We start from the raw sequence: 21130 nt of genomic DNA on the forward strand, positions 1-21130 counted from the left end.
AATGGTTATGGTTGTTGAGGAACTTTGTAAAGGCTATTTATGTTGTGTGGCGATTTGATCAACAGGTACAAGTTAGAAAACAAAGAACTCATGTTAGATGCTATCATATGAATGAACTTTTCTGTACTGCTTGATTACCAAAATTGTGTGGCTAAATGATTCTGCAGTCAGCATCCCGGCATTTGATGTTGTCTTTGTGTTTCTGCAAAGCTGTTGGCCTTGTGCTTAGTTTGCCTTCTTGCTTCTTTGTCATTTAAATTTTATATAACCTAAATTCTGAAATTTGGCAGTAGAAATTAAGATGTCTTCTGTTTAAAAACTTTCTGTCTACAGTCCAGGTAGAAGTATTAGGAGTATTTTGAGCAGTGGAATGTTTTTCTTCACTTTTGTAATTGTGTTTTTTTATCTCATATATTGAATGCCAATATAATTACAAATGTAACTGTTTGGCAGTTTAGGGAGGACCTAAATGAGGAAGTGCTTAAGATTATGTTATATGAGGTTTAGGTTTTTACTTTCCTGCTTGTTTTCTGTTCCTTTCTTGCTCCAGCTTTTCAGAACTTTCCCCTCCTGACCGCTTTTTAAAACCTAACAGTGGTACAGTAGTGTTAGTGTTATATCTTAAAATCCTATGGAAAATTACCTGTAACACTTTCCTCATTGTGTTTAAAAATTAATCATGACAGTATATAGATATAAGCAAATGAATATTTCTAAGATAATATCAGGACTGACTTGATGTCCTTCTACTGAATTCTGTTACTATTCATGATCAATGACTGTATATTTAATTTGTTTTTTTTTTTTAAATTATAATTTCTTAAAATTATAAATGAATTTTGTCTCCTTGGAGAATGTTGTATGATCATTTTTCTCACCTGATAGGAAAATATCTTTGGTAAGATTTTAAGGGTAAATACCTCTCTTTAGGAAAGTGGCATTGTTTTCAGTTTCACATATATGAATGTCTGACCACAAGATGGCAATATTTAAATTTTTGTTGACTTACAACGTCATTAAATAATAGTGTGCAGTTAACATTTAATGCCAGTAAAAATCATAAGAAAAATAAAAGAAACCAATGTGTTAGCTAGTAGGAGGAAGTTTTATTTAGAAAGAATCTAGAACAGTTGGATTTAATATGTGTAAAAATTATTTTCATTTAATTTTACATGCAATACAGAAGTTAGGAGAGCCGCAGGCCTATGTCAGTTTTAACCAAGATAAATAAATACCCAGTGGGCTATAGATAAAACATCTTAAATAGGAGCCAAGTGTTTCACTCTATAATTGATACATATCTCCATACTAAATATTTTTTGAATGAATATAATTCCCTTGGCAAATATAGTCAGTTATGACTTTTTCCCCTATAAATTTTGTGGATTTAATTTTTTTCTCTGATGAAGCTCTGATACACTGCCAAATGTTTCAAAGAATAAGAGAGTCAGAGTGCCAAAATAATCCTCTAGGGCTTTCACAACTTTGAGTGACCTTGAAGGAATTCAATCCTATCATATACAAAGGGCTTGAAGATAATGAAGGAAATTCACCTTATCACAAGGGAATCAAAACCACATCTTTTCTGGAAGATAAATGCTTCTAAGAATACTTGAAGCCCAAATTATGGCTGTTTCAGGAAGAAGTATTATGTATTTCACTTTGAAATGCATAGTAGTTTAATATATGTATATAAAGAAATCAAGCCGTTTACTAGCAGTAGCAGTAGTTTAGTGATCATCCATTAAAAATTGACTGACGATATGGTAGGACATAGGTTCTAGCACTGTGCTTCTGGGATATCTTTAAAGTACTTGTCTCCTTCCTCTCCGCTTGATTATTACTTTCAGATTTTAATACAAAAGAGAGAAATTGAATTGAATTCTGAAAGATAATATCTGTTTCTTTTGGTATTTAATTCATTGGGTATATTTTTGAGCACATGATACCACTTATCTGATTCTAAGTCCTGATTAATGTGTCTAACAGTTTTATAGTGAAAGCAAACTTTTTAAGTAATTTAGTAAGTCATTAAAATTTTTTTCCCTTTCACTGTGCAGTTAACTTTCTTCAGTACAAATGAGAGACTAGTTTTCAATCCATTTATTTGTTATGAACCCAGGAACAATTAAATTCTATAAAGTGATGTATTAAAATAGTTCACTTTTAAAAATATTTTTCTTCTTTAGTTTTTCTCTTAAAATTTTAAGAACCGCATAATAAAGAATAATTAGAAAGTCAAATAGGCTATACTATAATCAATGGGGGAAAATTAGAACATATGTTGTATGGTTAAATGCTAGGACAGATTAGTTGTCAAAGTTGTTTGAAAACCACAGCATTCTTCAGTTTTCTTATTTGTAGATGAAATATGTTGCTCAGAAAATATGTATCAAAGTGCTAAAAGTAATTACTAATGTAATTGCACTAATTTATCAAAAGCAGGTTACATTTTTGTGGGAAATCACAATAGGTTTTTTTTGACATTATGTCCTGAGTTTAATTCCTAGCCATCGTAGCACCTTTTATACCTTAACATACAGTGATTGTGACTTTAGATATGTGAGAATTAGGAAATTCAAAGCTTATATATATTTAGAAGCCATTTCTAACCGTATGTGCAAATGAAAATTTTTGCTTTTGTATTTGAAATATACCTAAATTATAATAGCTCAAAATTACAATTGATTTTAGTAATTTTAAAATCACAGTTAAAAGTTTTTTAAATTGATTTTTTTTCTCATAAAGTATGACAGTGATTTAAAAGCCATGTGTGTAGATCTCTGATAGGGAAGGGATGGGGCACAGAGTAATAAATCTGCCCAAAGTCCATGAATCCAAAGGTGTAATCTGAATAAATGTGTCTTTCACAAATCCATGCTATTATTGATTAATAAAATAGAAATTCACTTTAAAATGTTGCTGAATGTGGGCGTTCTGTTTCCACCTAGGAGGATGAAAGTGGAGAGTGTCTCTTCTCCTAACTGTAATAAAATGTCAGATAAACTCTAAAATCATAACATTTCTTGAACCCATCAGAGGACTTATGATGTACAGCAACTAAGTAGCCTGAAGTCCACGGAAAGACAGACTCCTCCCGAGATATGAGACACAAGAACCCTGTCACTGTGCCAGAGCACAGTTACAGGAAGAGATACCAGGCACCATACAAGCAGATAAGATGTATTTGACTAGACTTTTCTTTAATGAATTGCTAAAGGCCAAGCATAGAGCCATTGGTAGCTACTGATACAAAAGTGGTTCACTCTCACTTGCAGTCCCTTCTCCGCAGACCTCTAGAAACAGAAAGATTAGGAGACTGGAGAGATTCTTCTTCACTGGTGCAGGCCTGGAAGAGCAGAGTGGCCGCCACTGCCAGAAGGACTGAATTCTTTCCAGCATAACCCTGATACCAAAACCAGGCAAAGACATTACAGGAAAAGAAGATTATAAACCAATATCTCTCATGTACATAGACAGAAAATTCCTCTACAAAATATTACCAAATTGAATTGAAACTTCTTATTCTTCAACATTCAACTGCATTTTCCTGAGTCCTTATTGAACCTTCAGTTGAAAATGGCTTATTCATCCTTAACCCCACCCTCCAGATCTTTGGTGCCCAGAACATAATCATAATCTTAACAATAGTTTCCATTTACTGAAGCCTTGCTAGGCACCTTATGCTATCTCATTTATTCCTCATAATACCATGCCACGCAGGTAGTGTGGCATTTATACGAGAAAGGGTAAGATTCATGAAGGTTAACTAATTTTCCCAACGCACACAGTTTAGCAAATGAAGGTGTGGAATTCAAGCCCATATCTACTTGAGGGCAAAGCTGATGCTCTTTTCCTTGTTTTATACCATTTTATTGAGTAAGCACTTAATAAATATTTGTGTGACTTAACAGTTTGTGGCAAGAGCTGCCTTTACCATTGCTGTATTCTCCAGACTGATTATTTAAAGTTTCCGAGAAAGTGATATATGGGATCGTTTTGTGGTTTATTTATTAAGATAGGTTTTCCTATTTATTTAATAGACCTTGTTTCCCAACATAGCACTGTGCTTAAATACAGTCAATGTGTTCATTGAGTTGAATTTGATAATTCATTCCATCATTTGCTTTTGACACCAAACAACGTTTAATGCTGTTATTTAGTAAAAAGGTACAAGGAAGAAGAAAAGGTGAAAAATGAGAATAGTTCCTTATAATCATTTTTCAGTTGAAACTTTTGAATGTAGACATGGTACAGACAGCCACGGTGGAATAATGTAAAGTCAGTTTTACTTTTCTAAAAGATTTTGTGATTTCTTTTGTAGTATAAAAATTGTTCGTTCTTGGAGGACATATTAGTTAAGCAAGGGGAAGGGGCAACCAAGCATATGCTAAAGGGTAGAGAAAGTTAAATCGGGTTACATGTTAGTCAGTGGGCAGTATTTTTTAACTCTAAATGAAAGAGAAATAGTGTGAGCATTCATTCACTCATTTTTTTTTAAATTTGAGATATCGTAAAATTTTCCCTTTTATAGTGTACAGTTCAGTGATTTTTAATATTTTTTAAAAGTTATGGAAATTCCAGAAAATTTTCTTTGCCCTAAAAAGAAATCGCATATTCATTAGTATTCATTCTCTATTCTCCCCTCCCCCCAGTTCCTGTCAACTGCTAGTCTGCTTTCTATGTCTGTGGATTTACCTATTCAGCACATTTTATGTAAATGGAATCATACAATATGTGGTTTTTGTGTCTAGCTTCTTCAACTTAACATGTTTTCAGGGTTCATTCATGTAGCAGATGTCACTACTTCATTCCTGTTTATGGCTCAATAATGTTCCATTGTACATTTATTTTTAGGTCAGTGTTTTTAGCATCCTTTTTGTGTAAAGGACTGTAGAAGGTGCTTTGGAGCTAGAGAGATGGATAAGACAAAACATCTGCTCTCCAGGGATATGAAGAAGAAAGGGGGGCTTCCCTGGTGGCGCAGTGGTTGAGAGTCTCCGCCTGCCGGTGCAGGGGACGCAGGTTCTGGGAGGATCCCATATGCCGCGGAGCAGCTGGGCCCGTGAGCCATGGCCGCTGAGCCTGCGCGTCCGGAGCCTGTGCTCCGCAGCGGGAGAGGCCACAACAGTGAGAGGCCCGCGTACCACAAAAAAAAAAAGAAGAAGAAGAAAGGGGATAGTTTGAGAAGAATAATTTCTTTAAAACACTGAGTCTCAGAAATAATTTGTTAGAATACTATGAAATTCAAAAACACAAACATCTTTAGGTAATCATACTGTCAAATTGTCACTTTTTTCTTATAGTGCTGAAAAAATAAACACATGGCAGCAAGTGTGTTAGGTCAACTTGCTGATTGTCTTTATGTATATACATTTCTTATATTTTCTGAATGGATGGAGGTGGGAGCATAAACCATATGAGAAAAGACACTCTTCTGGCACATTAATGAATTTTTATCATAGATTATTATTTCAACTGTTTGTTCCTACAAGAAAGGATTTACACCTTTGATTTAAAAAATGGAAATATATAAACACATATATGTGTGTGTGTATATATATATATATATATATATATATATATATATAAAATCTAGGAGATAAATGTGCTTAACTAAGGCTATTCCCTAAAAATAAGCAAAATGCAAAGAGGATTGATAGGGAAAATCTATTTGAAAAGACACTGAAAATTATTCAAGGATTTCCATAACATTTTCGCTTGTTGGTGCTAAAGTGATTTCTTTTTCTATGTAAGAGTATTTTAATTGTGGAAATTATTTAATTTTCTTATTGTTGTAGAATTATTTATACACTGTGTATGGAGCATGTAGATTTTTCTCAAGTCTTTGATATTAAACCTGTCTCACCAAATACATATACCAGGATTGTTCTGAAGACTCACCAGTATTCCAGAAACCTCTGCAACCCTTTCATTGTTCTTAGCCAGATTTCCTGAAACCTGACTTTAAAGTTTTTATGCTATTTTTTTTTTTTTTAGAAACCAAATTGATGTAAAACATGATTTAAACTCTTCATTAAACTTAGTAGCCTTTTTATTCAACAGCCACTGAGCAAAATTTAACCTTCCAAAATAATCACAGAGGTAAGTGTAGATTTGATAATATCTTTATATTTTAATATCAATGAAATACTGAACTAGGAGTAAGAAGATCAGATGCTACCACTAATCAGAATTATGACTTTTGGTTCTGTTGAACTGGGGATGATGCCCCTGCTCCCAAGAACCAAAGGTCATAATTCTGATTAGTGGTAGCATCTGATCTTCTTACTCCTAGTGTAGTAGTATTTCTATCATACTACACTGCCCTCCTCCAAGTAAAACTAACAACATTGACAAGTTAGTGTATTACAGATGCTTTTCTTCCAATCAACAGAATAATCATTTAAATTTTTTGTGATTTTAGTTTTATATAAATAAAATACAAATTAGATAGACTATTTCAACCACAATAACAATGGATTATTCTACTAACCCAGCTCTACCCTAAATAAAAGAGAAGCTGGATTATTTCAATTCAGAATGAATTAGAACAGAGAAGTAATATTTTTATACTTGTAGGATGCACTACTCCTGGATTGTTTGTTAGTCTCTAATACATTGTCTCTCAAACTTTGACTTAAGAATCTCTTGCATTTCTAATTTAAAATGCAGATCCCTGGCTTTACTGTGAGACTCTGATCGGTTGCCTGAGGTGGGGCCTGGGAATCTGAATGTTAAGCTAGCACCCCTGGTCATTCTGATGCAGAAGAAGGACCACCCTTTGTGAAACATTGCTTAATGACTCCAGATGTTCATGCTGATGTCTGTTCTACTGTAGAATTTGAAGCACTACAGCATACAGCTTGTACTCTGGAGTCAGATTGCCTGGGTTCAAATCCTAACTCTGCTAGCTATTCACTAGCTGGTGACCTTGGGCAAGATACTTAACCTTTCTGTGCTTTTTTCATCTGTAATATGGTATCTCTTCCAGAAGGTTGATATCCTAGTGGAAGACAGGTAGTAGTGCACTTAGAATAGGACTTGACACATATTAAGAGCTGTGAAAATATTAGCTATTATTAGCATGACTGTCTCCAGGACACCTCTCCTTTTTTGAATACCATGTTGTAATCAGCTCTTCTTTAACAGATAGTCGTTGAATCTATATTGGTTCTGAGCTTTAAGGACGTTGGTGAGAAAATGCTAGAGATGGTACATGTTCCATATAGTGTTAGGGAGATAAAGTGACTTTCAACAAATTTTTTTACTCTTCAGTGAATATATTTAAGATAATTTATATTTATTAAACCTTGAGGACTTAAGGACATGGGGAGGGGGAAGGGTAAGCTGGCACAAAGTGAGAGAGTGACATTGACATATATACACTACCAAATGTAAAATAGATAGCTAGTGGGAAGCAGCCGCATAGCACAGGGAGATCAGCTTGGTGCTTTGTGACCACCTAGAGGAGTGGGATAGGGAGGGTGGGAGGGAGACGCAAGAGAGAGGGGATATGGGGATATAAGTATATGTATAGCTGATTCACTTTGTTATACAGCAAAAACTAACAACAATGTAAAGCAATTATACTCCAATAAAGATGTTAAAAAAACAAAACAAAAACAAACAAACGAACAACACCTAGAATTCTTTTACAAAATTTTTAAATTGATTTGCATGTTGGACAATTAAATATAGTGAAGCTTATTAACCAGGATGATTTCCAATCTATAATCCTATCTACTGGCAAGTGACTGTTTTGGTGAATTGCGTTCTGTCAGCAGTTCTCTCATTTTTTAATCCAAGAGAGAAACTGATAACTCAAGAGCTCAGTAATCATTTATGAGCTGTTGCATCCTGATTAAAAGTAAGGATTAAAATTAGGGGCAGTATTGGGTACACATAAAGGTATTAAAATGATTAAATTTCTTAGGGAAAAAACCCTGTAACTCTAATGGCAAAAGGCGATATAATTTCATTGTCATTCCTAGGAACCTTCCTCATGTGTTCTTGAAAAACATTTTTCACCGTTTTATTGTACTTACATATTTTATTTTATTAAATTAATACTTTATTTAAAGTTTCTTATCCATAATAATTTTGCTTTTTACCACTATTATCACTATTATTATTGATGTTATATAGAATAAGATTTTATTTATATAAAATGCCCTCAATTTTTGCCTTTGGGCTCAGCCTTTTCCCTATCCCCATTCCGAACAAAGTTCTAACATCATCTGGGTAGGCTTAATACTACTAGCTTTATTACAGAATCATTAAAACATTTTTTTAAGTGGGAAAAATCTCCCAAGATCATCTTTTGCTACAAAAAACAAATAACATTGGTGAAGTAAAAGGCATATTTTTAACCATGTAATTCATATGTAAACATGTAATTCAGGCCTAATGGCAGCTTTTGAAGACATGTTCTACCAAAGCAAACCTGTAGTGATTTAGAAGTGAAGTACAAATGAGAAACATAGACACTGTTTAGAGATGGGAGGGACAAATTAAAATTCAAGCTGAGGACTATGAAGTCTTCTAGGCAAGTTTTATTGATTTTGAACAGTGTTTATGATGTCTTTAAGAAGAAGAAATTCCAAGGGGATTGTCTTTAAACAGTTCTCATTGCTGGTCTAGGGAGAATTCAAGTTATTGACTCTCTTATTTCCCTTTTGTACATAGAGTGATCTCCTTTAAGGAATAGAAGAGATGAAGACCTGGACTTATATGATGTCATTCAGAAGTAGTAGGGTACTAATTAGCTGGAACTAAGTTCTCTAAGATGGCTTTTTTTTTTTTGCCGTACGCGGGCCTCTCACTGTTGTGGCCTCTCCCGTTGCGGAGCACAGGCTCCGGATGCGCAGGCTCAGCGGCCATGGCTCACGGGCCTAGCCGCTCCGCGGCATGTGGGATCTTCCTGGACCAGGGCATGAACCCGTGTCCCCTGCATCTTCAGGCGGACTCTCAACCACTGTGCCACCAGGGAAGCCCTCAATTCTCTTTTAATATATGCTTTTGTTTTTCTAAATTCTACTCTTTCAAATGTGTTTCAAAAGTTCTACTCTTTCATTTATAACTACTCTAGCTTCAACTTCTTATGGCTTTACATTAATCCTTGCATTTTTTTCCCCTTTTGGGTTGAAGAAAGAGCCGTGCTTTTTAAAACCTCCTTAAAGATAACTCTTCCACCTGCAGCCTTGATCCCATCTCATTTCTACTCTTGACAAAGGGAGAGGGAGAAAGATATAATCCTGAGAGAAGGAAAGAGTGCAGAGAAAGGAAGGGAGAGAATAGGAAGAAGGGAAAAGGTGGGGTCACATGAGATAGTAGAGGAGAAAGGGAAGGGGGAGAAGGGGAAAGAGCAGGGGTGCAGGGGAATGAGGTTGGAATAAGCAGGATCATTCATTCTTATCTACAGAATGAGGGCTGGGCTTGATGATTCTTCAGGTCAGTTGTGGCCATTCACATTTCATAATTCTATTTCTTCTCAACCCTCATCCTACTACACTTACCAGTATCTCCTAAGCTCCCCTCCGCCACGCCTTTCTCAATGTCTTCACTTGGAACTGTACCTTCCCTTGCCCTCTTTCACCACCTTTCCATCCTAGAAACAAACATTCTTGGTCCACTTTGTGTCCCTGAAGGGCCCGTAGTATTTGGTATATACTTCACTTTTAGCCCTTGCATCATACCTTGTAGGATTATTTTCTTATAGCCTCTCCTTCTCTAGAAAGTAAATTTCTTAGAGACAATGGCCTTGTTTCATTCATCTCTGCACCACCTGCTCTCTAGCACAGCACCCTAAATGGTAGGTTCCCAGTAAATGTTTATTGGATCAAATGTATTAGGTAGTCTTATTCTCCCATCTAGTGCAAGGGCCTTGTTAACAGTTTTCTTCCTTTTTCTATTCATTCTTGAGTAGTTGCTATGTGCTGGGTGCTGTTCCAAACCTTGGGGATACTGTGGTGAACATACTAGTTGAAATCCTTGCTTTCACAGAGCTTACATACTTGTGTACATCATAGAAAAAAGTAAATTAATTTACAGCAATTTCAGATGATGTTAAATGTTGTGAAAAAACATAAAAGGTTTACAGAAGAATGCCAGGTGTCAACGGGCAAATGTGGAGTGACTACTAATGTTGGAAAGTCAGCATTTTGTAACCATCCTAGTAAAGATTAGATGGGGCAAAGGTCATCAATGAATGCTAAATGTAGAGGGAAATTTTAATAAAGAGCAGGATATTCGCATGGTCTTAAAGTATCCCCTCATAGATTGGTTCATTTAGTATAAAGGGAAAACATAGGACAGTACCCAGAATCGATGATCAAAATTAGTATCGCCATAGAGGAACAAATGAATACTGTATGCCTCCGGATGGGATATCTGAGTACATAACCTGAATGTAGTTACAGGGAAATATCACACCAATCTAAAACATGGGGAAGAAGTTAACAATTGTGAATCTGGGTAAGTGAAAAAAGGTGTTCTTTATACTATTCTTGTAATTTTTCTCTTAAGTATGAAATTCTTTCCAAATAAAAAGCAAAACATTTTTAAAAGGTATTGCTTTATTTATTTTAAAAATAATGTCTATGTCAATTTGTATTAATATTTCTACTAGTATCAATTTAAAAAAACATAAAGCAGGGATGAATAGTGAAGGAAGCAAAGTAAGTGGTTTGTTCCTTTAGATCATGTGGTTAGGGAAGTCCTCTCTGTAGGAATGGCATTTCCATATAGAACGAAGGGAGGGAGAAAACTTGCAGACATTTGGGGAAGAGTATTTCATCTAGAAAAAGTAGGAAGAATGAAGGTTTTAAGGTGGGAATGAACTTGTTGTGCCCAAGGAACAGCAAGAAGGCCAGTGTGGCTGGAGGGGAGTGTGCAAGGGAGCTGTGGTAGGAAATGAGATAGGAGATGTAGGCAGATCCTGTCGAGCCCTGCAGACTCTGGGAAGGAATTTGGATTTCATTCTGAGTGTGATGAAAAGCCTATGGAGGATTTGAGCTGGGGAATGACAAACTCTAATTTACATTTTTAAAAGGCTCTAATTTACATTTTTAAAAGGTTCCCCCTGGCTTCTAGGTGGAGAACAGACCATAGGGAGACAGTCATGGAAGCAGGGAGATCAACTGGAAGACCGTTACAGTATTACACATGAGAGTTGATGGTGGCTTGTGCCCTAGTGGAGGTGTCACAGTGGTCAGGTTCAGGCTGTGTACTGATGGCATATACCTGATAAAGCTGAGGAATAACATTATTTCAAAAATTACTTATTAAAGCAGATTCGATGTGGAATGTAATTGAAAGCAGAGTCAAGGATTAATTACTCCTAGATTTCTGGTCTGAAACTTACTGGGCAAATGATAGTGCCATTTATTAAGATTAGGAAGACTGAGGAAGGGTGTGTTCACGTGTTCAGCCTCAGTTTTTAGGGTGGGAAGAGTCAATGAAAATAATCTGGATAGTGCAGCAAATGCAAATTGGGAAACCTGAGTTGTGTCTCAAGTACTACAGTAATTTTCACAGTTCCACAGATACATGTCTTCTCTTTTAAGAAACCAATGTGTTTATTATGAAAGTACGAAACAAAACAGTTTACTTAATTATAAAATATGTTCAAATACGTACATGAAAAATGCTCTTATTTTCAGAGTTTCTTTGATGGGCTCCTTATTCATCACCTAAGAATAGTGATTACAAATATAAGGCTTTCTTGGGGTGTGTGTGGTTTTTTTCCCCTAAATATTTACTTATTTATTTATTTGGCTGTGCCGCGTTTTAGTTGCAGCATGTGGACTCTTAGTTGTGGCATGCAGGATCGAGTTCCCTGACCAGGGATCAAACCCGGGCCCCCTGCATTGGAAGTGCGGAGTCTTAACTGCCGGACCACCAGGGAAATCCCTTGGGTGTGTTTTTAAATTAGTAGTAAATGCAGAGGCCCAGGTTGTGCTGGGATTTCCAATGGAAAAAGATGCAGTTACCTGTGAATCATTTTAAGCTAGAATGCTATTTACTATCTCTTAAAATAGCAGAACAAACAACTCTGTTGTGGAATATATACATACAAAGTCTTTAAGTGAAATGTTATTGCCAAAAATTATCTTAGAATCTAATTGTTAATCTCTGTTATATTGTCAACTTAAGATGGACAGGAACTTTTTAGTGTGATGAGACTCAGGTAGTAAGGTTATGGAGAACACTGGCACTTTTTTCCTGTGAATATAATTGCAATAATACTGTCCCATCTAATAAAGTCAGAAAAAAATCACGTAGGTAGAAGTGTAGTTCCGAAAGTCTGTGATTACTGCCTTTGTGTTATTCTGCCTACGTTAAAACAAATCAGACTTAGGAAGTCATGGAAATATTATGTTGGCTATTTTCTAATTACTGTGTCAGCCTGATAAATCATTTTCTAAATTTGCCAATTTCTTGAAATAGCTTAACCTATGTTCATAACACTTTACAGGAAGCAGCATAAAATTTCTATGCCGCCATATATTTCTCTTGGTGTCACAAAAATATATATTGTATAAATGAAATGTTTTTCTTTGGCAAAAAGCCCTGTACACCAAACTACAGTTAATGAATACAAGAATTAGAAAGCAAAACTTCGTTTAGTCTGAGGAAAAACAATTCTTTAAACTGTAACCACATGGCCGTTTCTTGTTTGCATCAACTCTGGGTGACTGTTATTGTCTTCTGTGAATTCTCTGGGGCAGGGGCTTGACTTTGTTGAATGAGCCAATTGTTTTCCTTTGTGTTGCCCATCTAGTAAGTTCCCATCTGGTTTGTATCAGACTGTTTTCACAGCCAACAACTGCTGCCTTCTCTATATCCTGACACTTCAGGGCCCCATGCTATCAAAGCATGCTGCGATGGCCTTGCTGGCAGGGCCCATACAGCTGTGCCTCACAGCTTGGAACTATTACCCAGAGTAATGGTAACATAGAACTTGGACTGGCCCTTATTCCCCTTGGTGTCGTGTGTACACTGAGCAGAAATTCCCCCTTGCCTGCCTGCCCCCTCACCCCGAAACTTACTAGTCAACAGAAAGTCTTTAAAGCTCTAATTTTAGGATATGGAATAGTGTTGTTCTTATTTTCTAGTGGCTTCCTGTATTTGAAGGCTCATTTTTCATTCTTTCATTCTTTTTCAAAAGTTACCAGGTCTGGCCTTGAGGGACATGAACTGGTCACTATGTCACATTTAATTTTTGTTTCCAAATCTAGTTAGGAATGACTAGATATGGCAAAGTCCACTGTAAAGACTACACAAATAATACACTGTATTTTTAGGTATAGTCACAGGCCAGAACTTGAGAGACGTTTTCATATTAGAATTTCCATCTCAGAAAATGGATTTTCTGTGTGTAAATTATAGAAGCTCTTAGATTCAAACTGTTAAGTAACTATATTAGGGACCTACTTTGCCTTCAGCTTTGTTAGCTATCAAATATCATTTATAAGAATGTGGTAATAGTGACGTTCTATAACAGTCTGTGGCCTCACGTAATTAAAGTTATATGAATTACTATTGAGTAAGAGTTATAGTTGAGTTTAAATGTAGTTATGATATCATTGCTTTATAGACATAAACTGAAGCAGCAAGGATTTTTTTTGTATCCAAAATAAGGAATTAAGTGGCTTTTACAGGATGTTTTAATATTTTTTTAAATATTTATTTATTTGGTTGCACCGGGTCTTAGTTGCGGCAGGCAGGCTCCTTAGTTGTGGCTTGCCAGCTCCTTAGTTGTGGCATGTGAACTCTTAGCTGCGGCATACATGTGGGATCTAGTTCCCTGACCAGGGATTGAACCCGGGCCCCCTGCATTGGGAGCGCAGAGTCTTATCCCCTGCACCACCAGGGAAGTCCCAGAATGTATTAATATTTTAGAAATGCTTTTAGAAATGCCTTCAAGATTAGTTAAACTGAGATTGGTTTGTGCTTTCAAGTAAATTGAGTGGGTGATTGTTGTGAACATCAAGCATCCTAAGTAGTAAGTCAAACTAGACTTGTGAGAGTCAAACTGAAGCAACAGCGACAAAAGCAAAAACTCACCTTCTGCTTCTGAATAATTTCAGCTTACAGGTTTTTCAAGATTTTAAGAAAAGAAATAGGAAGGAATTTGTCTTTAGTCAGCAGTGTGGCCTGCTGCTGATGTTAACTTGATGTGAAAGCCTACCTAGTACTGTTAGTTATTTGGCATTTTCATTCATTGGAAAAGCAGTTTAAAACTATATGGGAATCATCTTTTGTGTGTGTGTGTGTGATACACGGGCCTCTCACTGTTGTGGCCTCTCCCACTGACGAGCACAGGCTCCGGACACGCAGGCTCAGCGGCCATGGCTCACGGGCCTAGCCGCTCCACAGCATGTGGGCACGAGCCCTTGTCCCCTGCATCGGCAGGCGGACTCCCAACCACTGCGCCACCAGGGAAGCCCCTAAGGGAATCATCTTTTAATTGATGAAACTAACCTATTGGGTTTTTTTTCAACCTCAAGTTTTTCTGGAAGTATAATATACATACAGAAAAGTACACATAAGTGTACAGCTGAAAGAATTTTCAAAAACTGAGCACACTTGTAAAACCCATACGTAGCTCAAGAAACAGAATATTGCCAGCACCCCCAAAGCCCCTCACTTTCCCTTTCAGACACAGCTTCCACCTCCGAAAGGATAACCACTATTCTCACTTCTAGCAGCATAGATTAGTTCTCTTGTTTTTGTACTTTAAATAAATGAAATCATACAGAATGTATGGCTTCTTTCACAAGGCAAACCTATTGTAATTTTTAAGATTCTTTTAGTTTTCAAACCATTATGGCATGTTTTTATAAAGGATTATCTGAGAGGAATTTGTTTTAGTAGCTGTGTCATAGGCTGTTCAACCAACAGGAAGCACCCTGTAGATAAAGTTGTCTACTAAAACATCGTCTCTCCGTTCTCAACCACGTTTTAATGCTGGAATGTCTCTCTAGACATTCCTGCCCCTGAAAGGCAGGGACTCTCTTTGTCATTACACTACACAGCAATACATTCAAGCACTTAAACGGTTTTTAATGAGCCTTAATAATTGAGTGTACATTATTCAAATAAATCATGTCTGCATTCAGGTTAGGTGGGTCATCTATTTTCTGAATTACCAATCAGTTTCTTGGCATTTGAATATAAGCTTTTATGCTGCCAAGATACTATTTCTGAAAATCCTATTATTGACAAGAGTTGTATACCTATTAGATATGCAGCCAATGAGTAACTTATTTGTTTCAAAAGTGTTAACTTCTTCTATATATACTTAACTACTTTAATAATATTTCCTTTTTTGTTCCTTCAGTGAACTCAAATTAGTATAAAAGCACCAGCTATTCTGAATGTTACTAATTTTAGATTTCTCCTTATTAGATTTGTTTCAAATTCTGGATGTCACTCATTTAAAAACTCTTGTTTTTGGGTTAAAAAAATTCATGTTTTGGAGGCCTTCATCTTTATATCCTTGTTTTGCAGTTAACAGTCCTGTAGTACTACGTGGTTTTCTTAAATACATAAAGAATTTGTTTAAAACAATAATATAATGATTTACAGCTTTAAGTATTGCTATACTAGTGATTCTTACTAAAGATAGTATTACAGAGCAGAAGATAAATTTTCAACCAAAAATAAAAATTTTTTAAATACAAGAGTAGAACATAAAGCCCAGATTCCTATCCTTTTAAATACCACTTTTTGAAATACAACATGGTTACTTTCAAATTGGCACCATATAGCTACAAGATTTTGAATGACCATTTAAAATAAGTTAAAGTACTGAAATACGGTGAGTGTTTGGAAGAAGCATAGTGTACAAGTGGTACAATCCCAGTACCGTTGGTGTGCCCTCATTTAAAGCTTTTTCAGCAGTATCCCTGCTTTCCCACCTTGGATTCTATTTCCAAATCTAAGATCATTTGTTTTTATTTTGTGGTACTTTTAAACATTTAAATAAAGGTTAACACATTTGCCTTTTGTGATAAAGGTAAAAGGCTAAATTATATTCATAGGTAATTTATGACTCAATTTTTAGTCAATATTATCCACTCAGAATTTCCACAGAAATGTTAATAGAAATTTATAGATAAAATATTTAGAAATTTTCTCTTCTCATTCTTTCACTTAAATACCAATGAGTATTATGTTTGCTCAATTTTGAACAGCAGGATGAGGAAGTGTAAGAACCAACAAACTTGATAAGCAGTTTTCAAAGCACATTGGCCATGGTGGAAGTTGTGTTTGCTACCTTAATCCTCACCTGCAGAGCACAGTATTCACACTTCCAGTAAACCCTGTCACCAGCAAGTGACAATTATGAGGCAGCTACAGGAAAAAATGAGAATAGTAAACTTTGATATTGACATGGTGGCCTTTTTTTTTTTTTTAACCATTAGGAGAAATCATTGTAGAGATAAAGATTCTCCCCCAGTTTTGGTACAGGAGAGTTTTGTTTATGATTATAGTAACAGCAATGACAATATGTAATAGCTTCCATTTATGTTTACTTCCTTTATGTGATGTACTCTGCTAAGATCCTTAATCAGTCCAATTAGGTAGGTAATAGTCGTCTCATTTCATATTTGAGGAACCTGAGACTCAGAGAGGTTACATATTTTGCCCACGGTTACACAGCTAATAAATGATAGAGCTAGGAGTCACACCAAGTCCAATTCTGAAATCAAAGGCTATGCTCTTCAACATACTATATATTTCCTTCCTTGACAATTTTTTAAAAATAGAACAGATAATTTCTGATTATTTTTACAGGTCTCAATATCTGAAGATACATCTTGGTAGAAGAGTATGAAAATGTTGGGTGGTGGGGAAAGAACTGTTTACTATGGGTTTTTAGTTCCTACTACTAATTTGTGACATTGATTTCTTTGTCAGTGAAACTTCCTGAATCACGATTTCCTTATTAGTAAGGATAAGATCATCTCTGAGATCCCTTATAGTTCTACTGCTGTAATATGTGATCTTAAACCAAAAGTCTCCCTGTCAAAATATATTTTGAAAAGATTGCCTTAATGAGATCAATTTTTTTGTCAATTGGGAAAAGTTAGAAAATAATCATAGGTTAAATAATAATACAACTACCATTTATTGAGTGCCTCTGTAGGCACTGCTCTAAGTTATTTATATATATCGTTCCGGTTAATGATCATAAGAAACCTATGAGCTAGAAGAGGAAATAGAAGCACAAAGTGGTGATACTTCACGGAGTGTGGTATTTCTCCCAGGTCTCACAGTGGTTGGCACTGTGATTTGCATTCAGGTAGCTTAGCTTCTAAGTCTGTGCTTTTAGCCTTGAGCTTACAGCTGTCTCTCTAATAAGAGTGTCTGGTTGTTATTTACTTGCCAAAAAATTTTTTTATCTTGCATACCACAGTATAGAAAGAACAGAAAAAAAGCAATTTTTTCTAGAAAATGATCTATAAAAGATCATAGAGTATTATATCCATTCCATATAAAGTTTTCAGAAACATTGGTCAGCTGGATATTTCTTGAACAATTATATACAAAGAACTGAAGTAGGCATCTTAGGGAAAATGAAGAAAGATAATGGAGGGAACCATTTATTTTCTTGTCCTTTAAGGAAATCTGGCATTGCAGTAATTTTACTTCAGCCTATGAAGTGGTTTATTGGAGACATTCCTTTAAAAAAAATAACAGATTTTGTATGTTATTTTAATTTAGACAATTTTACTAATAATTTAACTTTTTGTTGGCTGTAAAGAGATGACTAACATTTACTTGGTTTGGACTAATGAAATAGTTGTTATTTTTTTTAGTTAAAATTCATTTTTTAATAAAGCAAAAATAAGCTGCTTTTGAAAGTTTCAAGAAAATGTTTTTATTAAGCAAAGGACCTGAATATTAGAGAAAACATTCTCCATTTTTTATTGAAAAAAAGTGGAGTGTGTAAAATTCCCATTTAGTTATTATGAATTTAGAAGAGTGTTCCATTGTAGCAGCAACTCCCTCTGGGGGATACATCCCCATTGGAGTGTGAGCCTGTCAGAATAGAAGGGAGCCCTTGTTGGTTTGAGAAAGCCCCAGAAGTGATTCAGACTTTCACTTCTCCTACCCCAACCCTCTGTTGAAAATCACTGGTTTGAAAAAGGTATCACAGCTCTTTTTTCCAAAGTATCTGGGTACACTATTTAGCACCTTCTTTATTAACTTTTTATTTTTTCCTTTGGCTGCATTGGGTCTTCGTTGCCGCACGCACACTTTCTCTAGTTGTGGTGAGAGGGAGCTACTCTTTGTTGTGGTGTGCAGGCTTCTCATTGTGGTGGCTTCTCTTGTTGCAGAGCACAGGCTCTAGGTGCACGGGATTCAGTAGTTGCAGCACTCAGGCTCAGTAGTTGCGGCACACGGGCCCTAGAGCATGTGAACTTCAGTAGTTGCTGTGCATGGGCTTAGTAGTTGTGGCTTGCGGGCTCTAGAGCGCAGGCTCAGTAGTTGTGGTGCACGGGCTTAGTTGCTCCATGGCATGTGGGATCTTCCCGGACCCGGGATTGAACTCGTGTCCCCTGCATTGGCAGGTGGATTCTTTAACCACTGTGCCACCGGGGAAGTCCTCCAGTTAAGGAGGATTGAGACAAAATGTCTTACTTTTTGTGGCCTTCACAGCACCTAGTATAATAATGATGGACACATAAAAGGTATTTAAAAAAATTTTTTTAATTGAACCCTAGCTAGACCTAAGGTAGGTTTTCTTTTTCTTAGTTTCCACCCAATTTTGTTTAGTCTAAAAGGGATGCTGTTGCTTATTTCTTACTATAATACAATAGATTAGTTTGAATTCTGGGCTTCCAGGCAACCACCTCAGAGAAGACTGCTGTTTAATTTACTTGCTACAAACAAATGGTTCTTCAGTGGAGGGGGCCTCTGCGGTGGTACTGATACCTCTGCTTCCATGTTTGTACTGTAGGTGCTATATAGAATCTGAAAGGTGCCTAGCAGTGACTTCTCTCACTGCTAACACTCAGAAACTTAAAGACAGAGGGGGAAGTGAATGTAGATAGTGTCTAATAGTAACATCATAGTAAGCACTTTTAATGCTTTTAAAGATTTAAAAAATGTATTTAAAGATTTTTTTTTTAGAAACTATCAAAATCAGATGCTCAATTTGGGTCAATTTTCAGATTATCAGTGTATAAGTAATTTGTATTCGCCTACAAATTTACCCTTATAAAATTATATTTTCTTCTAAAACTATACTTTTTAAGCTTTAATTTTTCTTCATTGATCTGTATTGCCTTTAAGTTTTTTATTGAAGTATAGTTGACATACAATATTATATGTTACAGGTGTATAATATAGTGATTTACAATTTTTAAAGGTAATACTGTATTTATAGTTATAAAATATTGGCTATATTCCTTGTGTTGTAAAATATACCATTGTAGCTTATTTTATACATAATAGTTTGTACCTCAGCAGATGAATGGATAAAAAAGATGTGGTGTGTGTACACACACACATACACACACACACACACACACACACACACACACACACAGAGAGTGGAATACTACTCAGCCATAAAAAAGAATGAAATTTTGCCATTTGCAACCACATGGACGGACTTGGAGGGCATTATGCTAAGTGAAATAGGTCAGACAGAGAAAGACAAATACTGTATGATATGACTTATATGTGGAGCCTAAAAAATACAACAAACTTGTGAATATAACAAAAAAGAAACAGACTCACAGATACAGAGAACAAACTGGTGGTTACCATTGGGGAGAGGGGAGGGGCAATATAGGTGTAAGGAATTAAGAGGTACAAACTGTTATGCATTTAATTTTTTGACTTTTCAATATGTGTTTCCTACAGCGTAACTACAGTAGTTTAACATGAATGTTTGTCACCAGTGGGAATATATTGCTTGGCTTAGTGAACTATGTAATGCTTAAAATCACTTTCATTTAATTATCTTCTTTTAAATCCACCTGAAATTTTCGTGAAATAAAGGAAGTTTGAGAGATTACTGATTTTTATCTTAGAGAAAATCAGAAAATACTGATTATACCATACTGTAAATTTTTCCTGAATCATTCTGAATAACAGTGGTTATTAACAGTAACTGACTATATTTCAGAGCAGAGGTTAACAGCATGCCATCAACTGGGGCATATGCCTTAGGCACCCAGTATATCTTTTTGGCCTGAGAACTATATGTCACAGGTTTCTCTCTTCAGTTATTTAACTTTTCTCGGCTTTATAATTCTCTAACTATAAAAAGAGTTTTTCCCCAGCCTATTTCATTTTAATATTAAAATTTGGCTTTGGTTTAACAGGGTAGTGTTCTTCTGTGCTCCCTGACAACTTTACTGGTTTTTTCACATGGATTGTGTTGGGCAATATGCCCCAGGCTGGCCTAGGGAGAAGGGAAATTCTAAACTTTTTTTTATAATGATTAAATCCTTAAGTAAGAGAATCTGTGAAAACTTTTAGCCTTGGAAGAAATGGCCCATGAGTTTCTCTTATTAAATACAAATAATTATGCAAATTCTTTCATGATCCTTAGTTTCCCCCTTTGCCTAATCTTCGATGCATAAAGATAATCATCTATTAGGTAAAGTATTATTCTATTGGCGGTCATTAAAATTCAGCTGTTTAACTTCCTTCTTTATATTAAGGCCACAAGGTCAGGCTTCTGTTTGCCTGGTTTTATGAAAGTAACTGTGGGAGTGCATTTGGTTTGTGGGTCTTTTTTTTTTTTTAATAGCAGGAATGAATCATGATTATTTCTATGCTTAACTGATTTTCTTATGAAAAAAAATTTTTAACTGTAGCTTCACCAGGTGATATGGATCGGACACAAATTGAGCCCAATCTGTACCTAGCATCCGTATTTACAGGTAAGATTTTTTACTTTAAAAGTTTCAGATTTTTTTCATTTCCTTCTTTCTTTCTCTCATAATAATCAACACAGTAGAGAAAATAATTCCAATTTTTTATTCTTTTAAAATATCTATAAACTTACCCCAGGTATAGAACTCCCTTCATGCACTAAACTCAACTCTCCAAAAGTTAGGAGACAAAAAAAAATCTATCATTTCCTTTTGGAAAGTTT

The 21130-nt window shown here is 35.6% G+C and overlaps 1 protein-coding gene across 7 annotated transcripts in view; it reads left to right on the forward strand.

Annotated features, from left to right (window-relative positions):
- The window catches only part of KIAA0586 (KIAA0586 ortholog), a 106557-nt gene that overhangs the window by 78314 nt on the left and 7113 nt on the right, over positions 1-21130 (forward strand). For 6 of the 7 annotated variants that reach the window (XM_027111374.1, XM_027111373.1, XM_027111375.1 and 3 more), the window contains one exon: positions 20850-20915. The exons of the other annotated variant lie outside the window; for it this stretch is intronic. In XM_027111374.1, coding sequence (XP_026967175.1) covers positions 20850-20915 — 66 coding nt within the window. The remainder of the gene's footprint in view (positions 1-20849; positions 20916-21130) is intronic. 7 annotated transcript variants of the gene reach the window in all.

The sequence above is a fragment of the Aethalodelphis obliquidens genome, unplaced genomic scaffold (assembly GCF_003676395.1).
Source record: "Aethalodelphis obliquidens isolate GAN/ISIS:26980383/991018 unplaced genomic scaffold, ASM367639v1 scaffold10, whole genome shotgun sequence".
NCBI lineage: Eukaryota > Metazoa > Chordata > Mammalia > Artiodactyla > Delphinidae > Aethalodelphis > Aethalodelphis obliquidens.